The following is a 20,639-nucleotide window of genomic DNA, read 5'->3' as shown; positions in this document are numbered from 1 at the left end:
AATAAGTCCTCCTTAGTCCTCTGATAGAAGACAGGAGAATTTACCATTATATATTCATACTCAATTAAAATCCATTTATTGTTAACATTTTTTTCATGTAAATAATATTCCAAATTTTCAGTATTATATTAATGCTTTCATGAAGAATTTTGGATAAAGAATTATGCATTATATCAGATATGTTATGATAATTTTTAGTGGATTGATAATCATGATAAATCAGGACATAAATTTTCAAAATAGTTCTTTGAACTGTGATATGTCATTTATATTTTTGCATTTTTTGATTAAACAGCTAGAAAAGGTTTTAAGCTATCAAAATCCATTTCCTTGGGTTCAGTTTTTGACTGGCCCTTAATATAGGCAAACGGAATTTGTAGCAGATCCAAGAGAAAAAGGTTTGTGTAAATCTATTTTCTGTTGCACAAGAGAATGTTGGGTTTTGTTTTACTGTAAATTTCATGGTACTTCATTGTCCACATAGAGTCAGAGACCCCAGAGAGTTTTTCCTGAGGTCCCAAAGTAGTTGCATCAGTATTCTCAAGTTGAACAATTGCTTCATTTTACAGCTGTTTTATGGAAGCAGAAGGCTTCAAAATATAGTGGATCCACATTGTTTTATTTATCAAACTGAACTGGTTTACATTTTTTATCTTATAATTATACAGATTGTGTTGTTAAGTATTAGGGAAATTACCTTTGTTGGAACATTGCCATGCATCAATCTCTTTATAAAAAGATGGTTTTAAAATCACTTATTCTTGGTGTGGCAGATGAAAGATAATCCATCCTTGTATCTCTAATAAAAACCCTTTCCAAGCAAAGTGGAAATTGAATGCATACATAAAAATATGTCCTTTAACATGCAGTTAAAATAAGTGATTTTCATAGACCAGAGGGCATCGCTGTAATAGTGTCATGGGATGGACAGGAATGTCATTGTCTCAGATGGCACCTGGACTGGTGCCATGTCTCCTGTGAGGAGAGGCTGAGAGAGCTGGGACTGTTTATGCTTGAAAAAAGAAGGCTCAAAGGGGATCTCTCCAGTGTGTATCAGTATCTGCAGGGAGGGTATAAAGAGAACAGAGCCAGGCTCATTTCAGTGGTGCCCAGTGACAGGACCAGAGGCAATGGGCACCAGCTGCAACACAGGAGGCTCTGTCTGATCATCAAGGAAACATTTTTTTTCGCTCTTGAGAACAGCTGAGCACTGGTTGCTCAGCTCTGAGGTTGCCCAGGCAGATTGTGGATTCTCCATCCTTGGAGATATTCAGAAGCTATCTGGACATTAATCCTAGGCAGCCAGCTATGCTTGGTGGCCCTTCTTGAGCATGGGCTTAGGCAAGATGAGTTTCTGAGGTCCCTTTCAACCTCAGCCATTCTGGGATTCTCTGAGAGGATAAACTCTCACAGAGGACTATGACATGTCTAAATTCTTTCTTTCCTAAAGCCAGTCCAACAAGTTGGGCTTTATCTGTGAGAATTGGTATCAAAATTGATACTTCACTTGTTTCATTACCTCCAGGACTAAAACATGTCCATTTCTCATACTAAGGACTTCTTAAGGTTAGTAACATTTGGGTTATATTTATTCTTCTACATATTTCTTTTTCCCCTCAGATGCAGAGATCAGTGGAGTGACTTATTTCTGTTACCAGAAACAGACGTCCTCTGTTTTATTTAGTTAAAGAAATGAATCTACAGCCTCGGGGCTGAATGCACAATATCAGTTCATGTTTTGGCAGCCCATGGCATGCTAATGTTTTTGACGTTACTGTTGAGTGGCACAAACCAGTATGTTAATGTGAGGTCCCCCAAAAGGGTTTTGGAAGCCTGATTTGTACCCAGCATTGAGAGGTTCCCTGCTCCTTTTTATCCTTGTGGCTTTCTGACAGGAATAACTTAAGCAGCAGTTTCTGGAGCTGTCTTCCTGTAAACAACACAGGAATTTTTAATCTGTAATTCACTTTAGTGCCCACCACAGTGAACATCCAATGGTTCAGTCTTGCTGGAATAAAGTTCTACACAATTTTCTCTCCCAACTTGTCTACTGCCCTCTACTTTTCATTGGAGCTGTGAAAAAGGGTGCATTTGTGGTCCATTTATTTCTCATTATGTTTCACTTATGACTTCAGAAACCATTAAAGAACATCTTCCCCTCTTTTTAGCAAACAGAAAAGCTGCTTAGATGTTGAATCTGGCAAATATGGTCAGCTGATCCCAGTTTCTGGCAGAATATTCTGTAAATTGCTTTCAGACACAGAGATGCGCCAGAGAGGAAACTTCAGAATCAAACAATATAAACATTTTTAAAACTTTCTTTAAAAAGAAAAAAAAAATAGGAAAATGTGGATTTTACTGAAAATAAACTTTTGATTTGGAAAAACATTGTGTTTTAATAAGTAAATTTCTACATAAAAGGTTTCAACTTGAGAAAAATCTAATTATCCATTTGGAAAATACATTAGTTAAAAAGTTCCCAAGACGGAAACATTGCTAAGGAAAATCTGGAGCATTTGATTTCTTTACTAAAATAATTTACAGATATAGTCAGTCAGAATCCTCATTTCTTCACAAAAATATCCTGAACAGAAGTGTCATGCATTGTGCTGGTTCTGATTGCACAGACTTTTTAATTAAATCAAATTTGACAACATATGCTATTGTCCCCACAAGCATGTATAAACAACTGTTACTGCCTGTGATTAATGTAACTAGTCTGACTGATTTGAAGTTAGTTATGAGTACCCCTACAGGTTAGAAAATTAATGTATGCCATTATTTTCAATTAAATAGGCATCTGCTGTGGTGATTTAAGAACATGAGTTTAAGCATACAAACTTGACAGGTCTGCTCAAGTAGAAGTGGTGTATGAAAACCAATGAGATAATAAGATAAATACTAGACAATCACACAAAGAAAACCACATACACAAAAATTCCTTTGGAGAAGAACATGCCTTTTGTGTATGGTACACATCTTGGAGATGGTTTTTATTACCATATATCTTTTCCATGACTGTTGCTTTTTTTAAGCAAAATATTTGTCAGTTCAGACTTATCAATGCCAAACGTTTATTTGGAAGTACAAATGCTATGAAAAAATGTCCTTTTCTCGTTAAGCTTCATCAAATGTGCCCAGAATAAGTTCATTTGTGTGTGTACATCAGCCAATTCTTGATCAGTATATTGGATTTGTTAGGCCTGAAGTTAAAGACATGTTGATTATTCTCAATGCCATTAAGTTTAAAATACTTTAGTGCCTTAATGTTTAACTGTAGTTAATGCTGGAGGACATATGTCTTCGTTATTCTGATGTGACAGTCCAATTCAGACACAAAAAAAAAAAAAAAATTATATTCCAGTGCCTGTCTAATTTTAGGGTTCAATAAAAAGAATATTGAATTTCAGGTGCTGAAAGGTCACATGAACAGAGTTCATAGAAAAATCTCTGAGATATTTTGGAACTAAGGTTCTTTTCTTGGTTGCCTTCCTCTGGCTTACATGACATCCTGTAACTCAGATGAAAGAGCTGAAAACATTAGAAGAAAAAATAAGTTGCCTTTTATAGTTTTTATTATAAGTACTTGCAAGTTTCTTATAATTTAGTAAAGTAACAGCTGTATGCATGAGTGGCAGCTTTGAATCCTAGAGCTCCTTATCTTTTTTCGAGTGATTCATTTCAGGGAAAAGAAACTGCACTCTGATAAAAACAGGAAGTTAATTAGTTAGGAAAAAAAAAGATGAATAAAAAACCCAAGAGGCTCTGCAGTGCTTTTTCTGTCATATTACAAGCAATAAACATGTATAGAGAACAGACCTCTGGGGCCATTAGGAATATTTTTTAAATGTCACTGTAAACTTATCTTTCTCTGGTACAAAAGATTCAGATACATGTAGATGAATAAGATTTTCCAGTAACTTCTGCACAGAAGCAGAATGATACCACTTGAAAAAATGTAGTAGGAACATTAAACATTATTGGGCAGCCCTTTGAAACTGTCAGAAGGAATGTAAAAATCACCAAAATCATTAATGGATGAGACCATGAGCAATGTTTACAAAAGGATCAAAGTGACTGAGGACACAAGAAGTGTGACAGTTCACAGCAATCATGCTACCAGCAGATCGAAGGGACTTGCTCTGTCCATCCTCTCTCCATACATTAGTCATTAAGTTAATGTTTCAGCATTCCCAGTGGAATTGGTAGCTTGAGAGCTGCCCCATTTTCCTTTTCAGTGGGAATTTCATCTCTTCATCATTCTCTTTTAAGATAACACCATGAAATTACTGTCCATTTCTGCGCAGAGCTGAGACCTGCAGTGAACTCTCAACAAAAACATGGATGTGGATAAGACACATGCCTCTAAACCAGGCTGTTGTTTTATTTGAGAGTTTTCTGGGCTGAAAGGGTTTCTGTGTCTGGAAGATTTTTTTCCCCCACTGGAATAAATTGTGGCTATGCATTTAATAATTTGATTCTTATTTTTGTCTGTGTTTTGTTAAATCAAACAATTCCCTATAAAAACAACAAGACTTGTATTTTTGTTATTTTAACAATGTAGTATAAATGGTGTATATTTATAGCATCTACATAATCACTATACTTCAGTTTTACCTTCCTTAAACTCTAAAAAATTAGAGAGTCTAAAACCCTTAAATAAATAATCCTGCTCTGGTCTACATCCTCAGTCATGTTAGGAATCAAAAAAGGTCAAATACATCCACCCTGACCAGAGGAAGATTTAGTGAAACTATTTTGCAACTGATGATTAAAAAGAATCTAAATGAGTATGAGTTTAACAAAGGGTATGCTTAGGAAGTCCTTCATAAAGGACTGTGTATGTTGAACTGTGTGTATTAAAAAGCTTATTCAGGCAGAAAAATCAAGAAGCATAATTATTTAAGTACATAACACCTAATCAACTCTTTCAGTAAGGTTCAAATAAATATGTTAGTGTTTCCCTGCTCACATTTCTCTTACATTTACCACAGTGGTCTTAAGCAGTTTTAAAGGCCAGCAATGTGTGTAAGAGATGGACAGAAAGTCCCTCAGATGTCATAGTGAAACATAATGGAAGATATGGGATTCTCATTTGCCTATGTGTTTTTTATAACTATTTCCAAAATGCTTACAGCCATACAATCTAAATTAATATATCCATTTTATTATTTATGAAGAAATTTTCCAATATTCTTAAGTCAACAATATCAACAGCAGCACTGAGAGAAGCCTTTTATCTGCATATCTGTTCAAAGGGATAATTTCCAGTACCCTACAGCTCTTTCTGCTCTTATCTATTCCCTTACGAAGTGGAATACTACCTATTTTCTCAGTTGTTCAGTGCCTCCCCATCCACAATGAGTTGTGCCCAGCTTTTTGCATTTACATGGATCTTGCAGATTTTTATGGGTTACATTTTTAAGCTGTCTCTTGGCAGTCCTACAGCACAGTGCCAGCAGGTGGACCTGTGCAGGCAGCAGGCAGATAAGTCTCCCATGTCTCATGTCTGCTTGCAGAAGAGTTTGCTTTCCACCCCTGCTTTCTTTGTCTCCAGGCAGGAGCTTTCTCCAGTCCTATTTATCCTTTCCCATCTTCCTGCTAAGGAAAAATTGTCTGACCATAAAAGCATAATATATTTAAGAGGAAAATGTACCTGGGTTAGATAAAAGCAAGTCCTCGTGCTCCAGTAGTACAGTTGCTGGTTTCCAGCTCAGAACAGTGAGGCTGGTGCACCTGGAACCTGTTCCAATAATAGGTTCAATAGCAGGAACTACTTTGGAAAATTCCCAAACCCATGGTCCTCTGCCACTAACATCTTCAGGCAACGTGGGGTGTGGAAACTGTGCTGGCAAAGAGACTTTGAACTGTTTAAGATGGAAATTGAACAATAGGACGTGGTAATTAGAAGCTGTTAGTCAGAGTTTCAGCTATTTTCAGGATTTTAATTGAAATTAAATATATCTGTCAGGTTTATGGAGATTCTCTGATGCACTCCCTTTAATTTTCTTCCAAATGTCTATATATTTTTAGCTTTTTCTAAGATACAATAAATTAAATAAATTGATAATCATACGTCAATGCAATAAAATAGCTATTTTGCCTCAAAGTCACCAATCTTAATAGCTTTTATAAATAAATATGGATGGTAAATAAATATCATTTATAAAGAATAATAAATAAACTAGGAGACAAGGAAGAGGATAGTTATTCCAGTTTGGAAGAAGATAAATAATTGACCACAATTTCTTGTGTCTTATATTTCAAGAAAGCTACAGATACATAATGCAGTAAAATAATAATTTTTCTTGCATTTTGAAAGTGTATGGCTCCTCAACAAATGCTAACTCTAGAATGCTATAAATTTGTATATTGGAAGAGAGTTCCTGCATTATTGGTTATACAGAATCTGAGTTGCAACCCCTTTCAGGGTTTTTTTGGGCTTATTCTCTATTTTGAGAGGGAATGTTAAGTACAGAAAGGCTGAAATTCATATTCTTTTAATCCTTTATTATAATCTCTTTGTTCTATGTGTGCACAGCTTGGAGAAGCATCATGAGATGCCATCCCTTCCTGTGTTGTTATAGAGAGCACACACAGGAAGTAAGGATTGTATTAATGCCCAAAAACATGTGTCTTTGCAGGTGAATGCCTTCTAGCATTTTAATTTATTGCCAAGTGTCTCTTGGTCTCATTCTATTTGAACATTTTTAGCTGTATTATAAAATTCCTTTCTTGTCTTTGATACTTGTTTTCATTCTGATTCCTCTGAACCAAATAATTTGTTGTTGTTGTTGTTGTGCTGGTACAAAATCTGATTTAGCTTGGCTAAATCTGTCTACTATGTCTCCTTGGAGTCATAGTGGATATTTTGTTGAGCTTTTCTTAATTTTTTTTTCCTTATTTTTTCTCAGTCACATTGTGCCCACCCCTTTGAGAGGGTTGTCACAAATATACATTCACAAAAGATTTGGCAGTGGCAGTTCTATTTCAGTTTTTAAAAGAGATAATTACTCTTCTGAATTTACTCCTTTGAGCAGAAGAGGATGCATTGTACCTGAAATGTTTTGACTTTAATAGCACTAAGTTTGGAACCCAGACCTCTACGACTATTGTTTGCTTAATTCATTTGTGCTTACCCAGGTGTCCTTTGATATATTTTGAGATATACAGTACTACCAGAAAGCAAAATTGTAAACAACAGGTCAAAATAATAAGTTGGAGGAGAAAAGAGATTTTTAAAAAAGGTTTCTCTAATCTGACAGAAAACCTGTTTGTGCTTTAAGGGTTCTAATCTAGAAAAGCACTGAAATAAGTGTGTAACTATCAGATAGTATAGTCTGAGCAGCTGTGCTTACTAGCACTACACTACACTAGTGAAATTAAGGGAAATTTTGAAGAATATGTAATAAAAAAGGAAAGAAAGACATTCCTACTTAAGCTATCTTGTACCACACTCGAATAACAGTCTGAGTTAAAATGATGTAAAAAAAAGCCTGAGCAGGAGTTAAACGTATAAAATAAAAACAGGGTTCATGTTTGCTGTGCCTACAGTCTAAAGGAGCAAAATACAAGCTTGTAGGACTAAGCTGAAGGTACTGTGCTTAACATGTTTAACATTTATGAAAGTGTATTCAAAATAATAAAAAACTAGGCAGTTGTGAAGATGTGAAGAACACAAAACATGAGTTATTTGGAAATATATTAAGTATGGGGATATTTCAATTAGCATATAGACAGATAAATACTGTCAGATAATGGCTCAGCACAGAAAATCAATACATAACCCCTTCTTCTGCAGAAGGCAGTATCTTAACTTTTTCATGTCCTCACTGGGTAATATATTAATATTCACAAAATTTCTTTTTATGCAAAAATTTCACAGGTACCAAAATTTTCAATGTGAACATAACAATATACATTTTGCACCTGACTCTGATGTGCTTGGTGCACTTTCATCTAATCATTTCATAGCCACTTCCACATAAAAGAACTTCCTCTAAACATCTGCAAAATAAATACTTTGTGAAAACTCTCTCAAAAATTCCACCTTTTCATCAACAACAGTTTGGCTCCATGCTGAAGCCATGTCTAGAAGACTGACTAATATAGCCATATTGTTTCCATGTCCTCCCCATATGTGTGTCTCCAGCCATCTGTTGTCTCTTGGCTTACACCTTGAAGTCCTTCAGAGAAGCAGGATTTGTTTTTATGTTTGTACAGCACCCAGCAGAGCAAGGCTTGGGACTGGGAGAGATACAGTTAAATAACAATTTAAAATCATAAATAAAATAAATTAAAAGCTTGGGTTAATTCCCACTGTATGTAATTCAGTGCTCAGAAACAGGGGTTTCTGGCTTAAATGTCACCATATGCTGTACACTATTCTGTGGCTGGCACAGAATATAAAAAAATTATGGGGGTGTCAACCAACATTCAACTGTCAGAGATTGAAGATTATAAGGTTAAATCTTGTATTTAATTCTTAGATTAGAAAATTAAATAAATTCCCACAAATGGAAGGAGTAACTGCTGCTTTTGACTCCAGGGGAATTTGCTTAAAATTAAATGAGAAAGCAATTTATGCCTTGCATCTGAATCTTGTAAACTTGACTTGTAAACTGCTACTGACACCTAAAAAGTATACTCTGTGTACAATTTATGAATAAAAACTTAAGTACTGGTAAAACTCTTTGCAAGTCCTGGACTTCAGGATTTCCTTGTATCCATCTCATTTTTCCCATTATTTTCCTCTAAATGTTTCGATACCTCATCAAAATTATTTTCTAATTTGCCCTGCCAATTTGCCAGGAGCTATGAGATGTTTCCTGAGTGCTCTTACTATGAATGCTGAAAAAACTGAAAATGTGACTGGGCAAAATAATATAAGAAAAGTAGCTATGAACTACAGGAAAAAACAAACAAGCAAATGAAAAAACCCAACACCATCTCAAGCTCAAGACATCACTGCTCTGCAAATCTGTATAGTCTGAAAGAGTATTCTGGGCAGTACTTTTTCATGTTTATGTCATGACATTCTGTTTTCTCCACACTTCACCCAACCCATCATTGACCATCATCAGAACAGACCCCAGGAAGACTGGGCTCTTCTGCCAGCTCAGTTCTGTCACTGATTTTTTTTTTTTTTTTAATGTTTTAAATTTCAGCATTAATGCCTAAATACCTTAAATACCTGTAAATACTCTTCTCTTTGAAGATAGTTCCTTTTCCACAACATTTCACACTTGGCGGTGCTGCCAAGTTAATTCTTATTCAGGATTCAAATTTAAGATTAATGGAATTCTGCCATTCTGAGCATTCATGAATTAAATGCTTGGACATACATTGTTGTAAGGTTTGACAACAGAGTTTGCTTTTCCTTGACTTTTCTACGTGGGTTAAACAGACAAAAGTACAAATTTTCTTTCATCTCCTGAATAACAAGACTGAAAACTAAATGGTACTGTGAAAGAAAGTCATTACAGTCCTGATTTTCTATGTTTGTTTTCCCTGATTTCCAGAATTCTGTGTTAAGGTACATGTCATATATTCAGGTGAAAATTTGTTTAAACTGATAAAAGCAATTTTAAGAAAGAGTGGCTTCCTTCCAAAACTGTATGTCTTCATACCTTGTAAAGGATACCAAATTCCAGTGCCTGTACTCAGGTCTGCAAGCCATATTGCAGCTTGTAAAGCCACGAGCTGTAAAACTATAGCATTACAATGTCAAAGGTATAAAAGTTTCTGTTCTTGACTATACTGACCACTTTCAGTTATTCACAGCTTTTTTCCTGATGTAGTAAAATTTGATGAAAAATGGGGCATGGGGAAGCGTCAGTGATCTCATTATGAGCTCAGGAGAAAAGGAAGGATATAAAAATTTATTTCCATAGCTCTCTTTGTAAAGGTGAGAAGATAGATGAAAGGAAGTGTTGTAAAAACAGAAGAATGAGCTTTGGACAAATGGAGAGTACCAGAACTGTATAGACTGGGGGGAGGAAATAGCAAAGAAATGTCAAAATTAATCATAAAATAATTAGTTCTCATGGCAAAAAAAAAAAAAAAAAAAAAAAAGGAAATGTAGCAATGTAAGCAAAGTTCTATATGTGGATAAGAAGAAAGACAAATATGAGAAACATAAATCTAAGTCAAGTTTTTTGCAGATTCAGTCTTGCCAAAACCAGGAAAATAGAGATGTGTATATGAAGACACTCAAATAGAATCTTAATTTGTCTGGAGACATAAATTCTAGCATGCTTAATATTGTTAGTGAAATGTAAATCAATGTAGTATCACAAATAAATTACTTCCTTTTTATTCTCCTGTTAAATTCCAGGTGTTAATGGTTATCTGTAAGGTTGTACATCATCTGCAAGGTTGAAGGTGTGTCATAGTTTTTTGACAACTCTGGAACTGAATTTTCAGAAAGTACTAAGTTGTTTTTCTGCAAGATTGCATATGTAAATTTGCAGATCTTGGTCTCCCGTGTCTGATGCAGTGATTCCTTAGTTTGATTTGCTGCTTTATTTACTTCTCTTCCTTATAATGCAGCTCCCAATATTAGAAAATATTGAGCTTTATAGGACATGTTGTTTGGTAAATTGACACTGATTTTGTATTTTGTTTGAATGAGTTGTAGTCATTCATGTGTTTCTGGTGCTGTGTGTGTCAGATCAGCTGAAGGGGCAGTTTCAGCTGAAAGGTTGGTCCAGACCATACTGGATTTCTCCTGACTTAGGTTTGACCTGTTCAAAGAATTTATAAGTCTCTGTTCATGCATAAGAGAGATCAAATCAGCACTGCTATATGTACACAAAATAAAAATGGTATCCATCACAATGTTAGCACAATGAAAAGTTACACTTAGAGGGAAGTGCAGTGTGTATGAGAGCATCTGCACTATGCTAGCTGTAAATCAGTTGTTTCATCTAATACTGCTAAAGAATTTTACATTAGAATACTGAAAAAAGGTCATTTTTCCTGAGGGAATTTATGATTTAGCTGCTTACCTGTACAGAGCAATCTTTGAAAGGCACTGTGAAAAGATTAGTCTTAGAAATGTTGGATAGAATAGACTTCTGCTTAAGCTGCTACTTGGAATAAGACAATCACTAGCATTGGGTCAGGCCAGTGACTTAGAATAGAAACTACCTCTTCTGTAACCTCTTCCAGTGCTGCACTGCTCCACTAATGAAGAATATTTTCCTAATGACCAGTTTGAACCTTTCAAGGGGCAGTTTTGGGCCATAGTGCCTTCTATATCATCTGTGAAGAGTTTGATTCCATCATCTTTGTCACGCCATGTAGTTACAGGCTTCCAGTAGATCCCCCTTGAAATCCTCTTCACCAAAATAAACAAGCACTTCTCCTTCAGCATTTCCTCCAGACCTGTAGCCTTCCCAGCAGCCCTGCACTGGGTACTCTCCAGTTTCCCATTGTCTTTGAACTCCAAGCCCAAAGCATTATAAAAGATGAGAGCTCACAAGCACTGAATAGAAAGGGGTAATGGCTTTCCTGGATCTGATGACCACATTGCTCATAATGTAGCTCAGTGCAACTGTTTACATTATTCATGATAAGAGAACTTATCTATTAGTGGCTCAACAGCCACTGTAACCTCCATATCCTTTTCAGCAGATCTGAAACAAAAAGTTCCTTCCCTGTCTGCAATTGGGATTTTTCTTCTCAGGTGCAGAATTCTGTGCATAGGAAAATTTCTAAAACAGAAAACTCAAAAAGGCTTCTCTTGCCTAGGCTTACCATGTCTCATGGTGTTCATGAATTGAAGTTCCACCAGTCAGCACAGCAGCACACCTCCCAGATTTGTATCATCTGAAAATCTACTGAATGTACATTCTGTCTCCTTAGCTGGGCTATTGGCGAAGATACTGAACCAGTGTCTTCATAACAGTCCATTTGTTATTGTGGTCATTTCCAAACATCAACTGGACATCAAGCTATTGACTCTGTTCTTTAAGTTTGAGATTCTGAGCAATCCAGCCTAACTACAGTCCTTTCATTCAGCCCAGACATTATCATGTTATAAATGATGACGCTTTTGGAAATGTGTCAAAAGCCTAACTAGAGTAAGACTTCATTGAATTCACTTCCCTCCCTTCATCTGCATGCCCAGTCATTTTGTCATAGTGGGCAACCAGGTTGGTCAAGCATAATTTGCTCTTGGTAAATCCTTGTTGACTTTTCTTGATTATTGTCTTGTCCTTTACATGTTGGAAATTGATTCCAAGAGGACATGCTCCACGATTTTTCCAAGGACTAAGGTGAGGCCAAACATTGTATAGTTTCTCAGATACCCACCTCACTTTTGTTTAGTATGTATGTAAAATTAACCTTTCTGCAGTCATCAAAGATGTTCTGTAATAGCAGCGATTTTTCACTGTGGTAGCCAGTAGTGTTGCAATCACCCTGTCAGTTTTTTCAGCATCCATAAGTATATCTCATGTGGTCCTATATGTTTGAGTACACACATTTCTTCTTCAGGTATTAACCAGCTTATGCCCTTCATCCCTCCATAGCCATTCCTCTCCTTTCCAAACAGTTCATGTGGGCGTCCGGGAACAGAGCTGGCCTAAAAAGTGAGATGCAAAAATGGATTCAAGTGCTGCAGCCTTTTCTGCACCCTGTGTCATTGTCTTATCTCCATTAGTTAGCAATAGACCATTTTCCTTGAATCTCCTTTTGCTGCTCTGCATACTTATAAGATTGCTTCTTGTTACCCCGTAATGTCCCCCATTAATTTTTGCTCCAGATGGGGTTTTGTCCTTCCTAGTTTTGTTCATGTGCCCAAACAATGATTGTGTGCCTGTCCTTTGTTTCCTGCCATTGTTTCCACACATGTGCTCTCCATTTCCACCATTTCCACCTCCATATGTGCTTTTCCCATTTCAGTTCATTAAGAAGTTTGTTACTCAGCTGAGTGGACTTTCTGCCTACCTTGTCTGTATGTGCCGATTCCTCATGTATATCTCGGTTAGGTCCTTGTTCTGTGGCAAAGTCCTTCCCACTAGATTAGCAAGTCTATTCACAAAGATTTCTTCCCCATCTTTGCCAGGTAGACCTGTTCTCTAAGTTGTCTGTCCTCATCAAACTGGGAGCCACAAGCAAAATAGTTGAAGCCCAGCTAATGCCAGCAAGTATGTAACCATATGTGGGCTCCCTGGTATACCTGTTGCTCTCCAAGCTCTTCCCTTTTGCCGTAGGATTGAAGAGAAACACCACCAGTGTTTCTGTCCCCTTCACCCTTGCTCAGGAGCCCTACAGTCAGTTTTGAACTAAAATGGTTTCACATCACCCTGTCTTTGGTGAATGCATGAATAAGCAAGAAAAAGCCAGAACATTAGGTCACCCCAAACAGTCTTTTGCAACACCACAATGGAGGCTCCAAACAAGCAAGAAACCTCTCTAGTTGACAAGTTAGGCTTGAAGAGTCACCAGCCACACACTGCCACTCACCACTTTCCCTTGGTAGTGCTCTGATACAGTCAGTGTCCAACCTGAATTCTTCCTCTGAGGGAGCTTGATTTTACTGTCTCCTGACTGGACCACTGCCAGAAGCCACAAATTTACAGCTCCCTCCCTCGTTATCAGTGCATGCCTTCTTCCCACTGCATCTTGCCTCAATTGCACCTTTCCTATCTGTTGCATGAAGTTTTACACCTGGAAAGATTTTGTCAATCACCTGTCAGTCACTCCAGTGGAGTAAAACACGCCTTCCTCTTCTTACAACTCCTCACCTGCTGCTGGGGAACTACAACAGAGTAAAGCCCTCATCAGGGAGGTCACTCTCAGACTCTGCACAGAGGTTGTTACAGCACTGCTGGTGACAGCAGAGGTGGAGGTTACACCTTGTAGCAAGTCATCACCATTTGGGTGTTGTCTAATTGTGCAAACAGCCCTGGGTCTCTTGTGTGTCAAGTGCCAAGTTAACTGTCTTGCCTAGTGCCCAGTGCCAGCATTCCTTGGTGTCCTTCCCACGATTGCCAGATAAGTCAGGAACTATAAGTTCATTTAGCCTTCTGCAAGATTTCCCACTTGGAAAGGAGACCTCATGCACTGTCTGTGACTCCCTGACCACAGCTCCCTGCTTTGTACCTGCTGGGTCTGCTGAACACTGCTCCTCCCCATGCTGGATCCCAGCAAGCAGAAAGAGCAGGGGATGCAGTTTAATCAGCACTGCTCTCACTTGCCAAGAGAAGAGGTACTGTTTTATAATAGAAAAGGTCAGTTTCAGGCTCTGTTTGAATGGATTCATTTATCCAAAAGCATTTCAAGATCAATTTACTGCAGTTCTCACCTCTGAATAATAAAAAATAGTCTAGGAGACATGGAAATATTTATTGCAAGAAGTTAAATTTTCTTATTCACCTATTAGGAGACAAACTGGTGTTCAATTACTGGCTAATGATTTTAGAATTTGATGGTGTTATTTTATAGTAGAATATTCAAATATTGTCACTTTTTCCTATCTTACAGCTTCACTTGCAGTGCCAATGGCAGTTTAAAATTTATGGTAGATTATCTCTTGCAGTCAATAGCTGTTTGTACTAGAAAAAAATCTTCTGCAGGAGCATCACTTGAATAGAAATGTCAATGCAGGTATGCTTGTATAGGCCGTGACATAACTGCAGACTCTGAATGAGGTCACTCAGCAACTCTAAATTGGCAAATTAAATCAATCCCTTTGAGGTTTAAGTGGTCAAAGTATGAGGATAAGAAGAAAAAGGTGAGAGTACGTAATATGAAGAAATAGCAAGGAAAAAATATTTCATATCTGTTAGATGCAAGGAAAAAGCCTGTAGGCAAAAAGTGATAATGATACAGTTAACATTGCTTTTTATTCATCTATTGCTTTTGAATTTATGATATATTAGTGCAAAGTTTCCTTCACTTGGTTCTGCCTTGGTTTCTGATGGAGATTAAGATCACTTATACCTTTAAATTATTCTTGCTGATCAGTTTTGATAATTTTTTTCATTTGAATAATAATTCACTCTCTAATGCTCAGTGATCTTCATCAGGCAAGACTGTGATAGAACTGCAAAGCTCCAAAGAAAAACAGGAGGCTAAAAAGCTACTTTGACTTTCTCTGAATATCTTCAATTCAATTAAACAAAAACCTGCTTAATACTGTTTTTGACTTAGCTTTGAAGGATTTTTCCAAAGGAGTGGTGACCTTCCTCTAGAGTATGGTCTTCAAAGTCAAGACTGGATGGATTTATAAACCAGCAAACAATGACACTCGGAGGAATTCTTAGCTGAGGTAGTTCCCATTGCCTAGACAGGGCATGTATCCATGGCTAGGTACTAATGCTTCTCCTGGGCCTTCAAATAAATTTTTAAAATTCCTATCTTAAATTATAATTGATGCATATTTTTTAACCTTAACTTGATAATTTAGAGTAACTGCTTTATAGTATGTGTATTAAAAATAGTTTTCACCTAAATATTATGAATGATGGTGCATTAAAGTGAAGCTGGCTGTGCACAGAAGTGTAGGGATTAAACACTGATACAGGATGATGTGTTACAAAAATAAGTGTGCCAAAATATATGGCAGTAATGCATCCTTAAGATGCAATACTAGGTCTCATGAAATATGTTTATTGAAATTAAAAATTTTTTTCAAAGGAATAGCTGAGGAAATTATGGAAATTATTCAGCCAGAAATTTAAATTTTTCTCATTTGGTGAGTTTTTGTAGACAGTACTGTGGTACTGTGTTTGCACAAGTGAAACCAGGTAGCTGGTCTATAAAAGAATCCTGGATCATTAATCTTTCTGAGGTCAATGTAGATAGATTTTTTTATTTAACTCCTTAGAAGGAAAAAGAGTAGTACTAATAAACACTGAGATATTAAAACCAAACCCTATTTCCATGAAATGACAAAACTTTCCAAGAACAAAGGAGTAGAAAAAGTTAAAAGAGGTCTAAGCATGTCAAGGATTAACCTATTACTTTTACTCTGCATTATAGAAATTTTTGGGGGGTTTAATGCTAATAATCTCTTCACTGTAGGAGGAGGAATTAGAGGCCCAGATTTCATTCCTACAAGGACAGCTAAATGATTTGGAAGCCATGTGCAAATATTGTGCAAAGATGATGAACACACATCTTGGTAAGTGCAGTACCTTGAATTAACCTGTAAATCTTTGCAAAGGCTCTTTCATTGTTTGTATTAGAACTAAAACAATATTTATGTAGTACAGTGCATATTATTTTATAAGCCATGATGAAGATTGAATTGATGTACTAAGTAGTTCTTTCAGATGCTGCCAGCCTCTGTATCTTTATACTGCAACACTTTTAAACTTGGGAGTAGGATAGCCACTGATGATACTATTAAGCAGAGGCACTTCAGCACAGATGCCTTTGATTTCTTGTATTGTAAGAAACTTGTTGGAGCTCAAACCATGAGAACTTACACATTTGAAGTCCATTTGCAGTTTAACAGTCCCACGGTGATTCTTGATGCGTGCAGCAATAGTTGTATAAGATTCATATACTTTCATTAAATGTAACATTTTTATAATCTATTATTACCTTTGATATGTTAAAACGTTACTGTAGGCTGGATAGTTTGATATTTGTCTCAGAACAGAAGAAATATAGAAAGATAAAAGTCAATACATTTGGAACAGAGTCAGCAAATACACCAGTCTAAAACTCTGCCTACATATTGCCAAGATAAATCTTACAAGAGAAAGTAAACAAAAAACTTCACTCGGATCAAGCATAAATATTTTTAACCATGTTTTGATAAAATAGGTGGTTTTAAACTGTTTTGAGCTAAACTCTAAATGTTAGTATATTTAGTTATGTGAAAAAAGCACCATTGTTGAGAAATCAGGGCAAAACTGCAATAATTTTAAGATTTATTTATGGTCTGCAATTTCTGAGCAAAACAAATTAAAGTGGGTAGAACTAAGCATGTGATATCTAAGTTTGTCAAGACAGAAGGTTCAGATGTGCAAACCATATTGTAATTGTATTTTCTTTCATGTGGCTGTTTTACTAGCCACTGTTACAAACCTAGGAAAAGTTATAAATATTGTGTTGCTTGAAAGTTGGGAATTACAGTCTTGAAAAGCTAAGCCTAAACCTCTAACCCCAACAGCTTTAGTCTGATGTATTGTATTGCTTTTGTGAAGGCACATGACTAATGATGAGATTAGAAGCAAGCAAAGGGATAAATTATTAGCTACTGAAATGATGGGGAAAAGATTGCTGTGTCAAGAAGAAAAACTGAAGTTTCTTTCCTCTGGGAAAGAAGACGAGGAGTGTTTAGCAAGGGTATCAGTTCCAAGCGTAAACATTTCACCAGCTACAGCTGCACCAGAGATCAGAATAAACCCAGACAAAGCTCCTTGAAGCAGTCTGCCTTTCAACACTGGATTCATGAACTGAAAGCATATGATCTGTGATTGTATCCAGGTGTTAAATTCTTTTTCCCAAATATATTAGAAACAAGAGCATTTAGGGCCAGTAGTCTCTCAGGAGCACTGTGGAGTGGTTTGTTACCCTCACAGGACAAGGAAAACCATCCCTTATAGTGCTTTGACTGTGGGATGTGCTGGGTGTATTGTGACACCCCTGCAACACTCTCAGAGCCTGCCAGCCTAGTCTCTTCCATGTCTACTCCCTGTACTTCTTCACAATATTCCTGCATGTCTTGTCAACATCATGGACTATTAACTTTGTAAATTTGTCTAAACTGGTGTGTTTATATCCTATAGAGATTAACAGTTATAAGTGATAAACAGCACAAGAGAGATAAAGACACCACCAGCTTTCACAGCCTCTACACTTAGAGCAAATTGATGAGTTTAGGTATGCCCAAATCAGCCAGCAGATAATTCACACAAAGGCAGGAAAAAAAACCCGCCAGAATTCTTGCTGCTGTGCAAAATATCAGCAGGCTGTGCAAAAAATTGGATTCTCTGGTGTATCACATGAGACCCCCTAAGGATTAGCTCCAGAGACCATACACTGCTCAGGGCTTCAGAGAAGGACAGCAAAATAAAACACAATAACTTATCTGGTTATTTCTAAAGGGAAAAGTTAGCAGGGGGTGCTACATCTGATTCTCCCCCAGGTATCTGTTTATGCATGAAAATGGCTTTGTTTCAGAAACTGCAGAGCAGATGAGTTATATCACTCCTCTTGTAAGCTGTCAGAACACTTAACTTCAAGGATATTACTTCTTCTGGGGCTGAATTTTTTTGACTTCATCACCCAGCTATTGGCTCATGTGGCATTTTTAATAACAAAGTTGAAAATCCTCATTTAACTTACCTATATTAAGTGATAATCTCTCAGTAATAAAGTAATCTCTCAATCTTTGCTAAGTAGAACACTACATTTTATTTTATGTGACTTACTTTTTAGACCAGATCAGTTTTGTGGTCTTCCTTTGAATTCTTCAGGATTTTCATGTGTTTTTTCAAGTGGATAATTGTATCAGGATATGCTGTACCAGCACTGAGCCCAGGAAAGTGGTTACTTAGCACAGGGAAGGTCATCTCTCTACTCTAATGTGGCACTCCTCTTTTTAAACATTTGTAATGCAGCATCACATTAGTGATCTTTGATACAGTGATGGTTTGAGGTGATAATATGTTATGACCTTTAAAATTTGATGACTCATAACTTTCTAAACAGAGGCATTTATCCTGTGGGTAAAATCAGGAAATGTTTATTTCCACATGTGTTCCTTGTATTTGACAATATTAAAATTCACTTCTTGCCGTTTGGCATTTTAGCTGAATAATTCAGGTAACTCTGTGATGTACTCATTTTTCTTTTGCCATTCTAACTGCAGACATAACCATCATATATTTAATGGTTGTCTAAATTGTTGATAAAAACATCCATATATATAAAAGTTGGAGAGTCTTACAGAATTCTTTCAGCAAAGAGTTAGACAACATTTCTGTGAATTATGAATATGTCAGTCAAGCAGTCAGGCCTGCCTTTTAAATTTGATAACATTTAAGTGCTTATTCTTAAAAACCTCCCTTTTTTATTAGATTGATGTTGTAAACCTGTCTTTTCAAACATTATTACTCAATCAATATTCTTTTTCTTGCAGGATGCATTGCATTTGCAGGTCACATTATAAAAAAACAGTATTAATTCAGGCTTATAAAAATGCATATCCAGTGATGATTTGCCACAAAATTATCACAGTATCAAACAGTTACAGAATATTCTTCTCATGATTTATGAGACAGTTGAGGATTTTTTGGCTGTCTTTTCTCAGGTTCTTTCCCTTACAAGGGGAGTTCAGATGACAGTCAGATGCAGTTACTTCATTACAGAGTTGATGTGTTGTAGCTGAGAAATTATCAAAATAACCATGAAATTATGTTTGCTGTTTTGAATATGAGGGATAGAATGGCAGTTTTTATTTTGTTCATATGTTCAGAGATGCTTTCATTAAATGTTTATCTCTTTCTGTAAATAAACCGCACAATCTACAACATGGAAGCAACATAATTAACTGCTTGTAATATCAGGGCATGTTACCATGGTAATGAATGATGGTCCTGAAATATTGCTATTTAGTGCTATGGGTAGAAATTAGAAATAGGGGTATCATTATTAAAATGGAGGAAAGTAATTTTGTGATCTTGTTCTCCATCATGGGGCTGTGCATTAGAAAGAGCTTTACTTTTCTTCCCTCTCTCCCGTAACCACTGGAGTACTGCTCAGGGAAAATTCCTTTTAACACCTCCAAGGACAAATGTCAAAATTAGGTATGTAAAATGGCAATATGGGGAAGTAGATTTTGCTATTGCTCCCACCTGTTTTCACAAGCTTTCAAAAACAAAATCCTGTATTCATTTTTTTTTTCCATTACTAAAATGAAGATACATGCAAACTTGTAAACCTGTCATGTGGCTCTGTTCACAAAATAAATGCAGAATATTACTCAGCTAATAGTGAAAAAGTATAGTTGTCATAGCTATCACTGCTCCAGCGTCGTCACAGATGTATTTTCTTGATGTTATTTTCTCACAAGCACCAGCCTTTTTCAGGAAATAATATTGTCACTGGTGGTTTCAGAAATATGGTAATATTCTTAAGCATCTTTCTTTCTGGGAAAAAATCTTTCTATCTGGGAGATACTCTACTGTTAGTGCCCATAAATTCCTCAAGGCTCAATGATTTAGAAAGCTGTAATACACCGTTTAAGTATTATAATATTATTGTCATAATGTTACTTCTTCTTTGAAGAATTTTGATTGTTTCCTCCTTTCTTGCATTATGTGAAAATAAAAGCATCAAGCTAGCAAGTGCATTCAGAAAAAAGATTTTTCCTGGTAACTGGTAAATGTAGCATCTGTCTGATGTCTTAGAGTAGAACATGAAAAACATAAGAGACATACACACAAACAGCACTCAGAGAGCTTGATAGTGTCTGTTGGAAGATTCCTCTCTTGTCCTTCACATTGGACATGGGACTGAGTTTGAGGTGTTCAACATGGAGTCGATCTGGAGTGTTTCAAAGAGCAAAGCTTTTTTACATCAAGCCTGTTAAATGGCAGTTCAGGTGACACCAGCTAATGACACTGTCATGACACCATCTGCTATTCTAGTATCTTCAGGGTTAGGACCAT

The 20,639-nt window shown here is 36.5% G+C and overlaps 1 protein-coding gene across 14 annotated transcripts in view; it reads left to right on the top strand.

Moving 5' to 3' along the window:
• TBC1D5 (TBC1 domain family member 5) overlaps positions 1 to 20,639 on the top strand; it is a 315,956-nt gene that overhangs the window by 275,301 nt on the left and 20,016 nt on the right. For 10 of the 14 annotated variants that reach the window (XM_077787232.2, XM_021538134.4, XM_085568725.1 and 7 more), the window contains 2 exons: positions 12,249 to 12,281; positions 16,036 to 16,135. In XM_077787232.2, coding sequence (XP_077643358.1) covers positions 12,249 to 12,281; positions 16,036 to 16,135 — 133 coding nt within the window. The remainder of the gene's footprint in view (positions 1 to 12,248; positions 12,282 to 16,035; positions 16,136 to 20,639) is intronic. The other 4 variants (XM_085568765.1, XM_085568770.1, XM_085568705.1 and 1 more) reach the window with 1 other exon arrangement.

Source organism: Lonchura striata, chromosome 2 (genome assembly GCF_050655825.1).
Source record: "Lonchura striata isolate lonStrDom1 chromosome 2, ASM5065582v1, whole genome shotgun sequence".
Classification (NCBI taxonomy): domain Eukaryota; kingdom Metazoa; phylum Chordata; class Aves; order Passeriformes; family Estrildidae; genus Lonchura; species Lonchura striata.
Note: the sequence above shows the minus strand (reverse complement) of the source record. Positions and strands in the feature narration are given on the sequence as shown.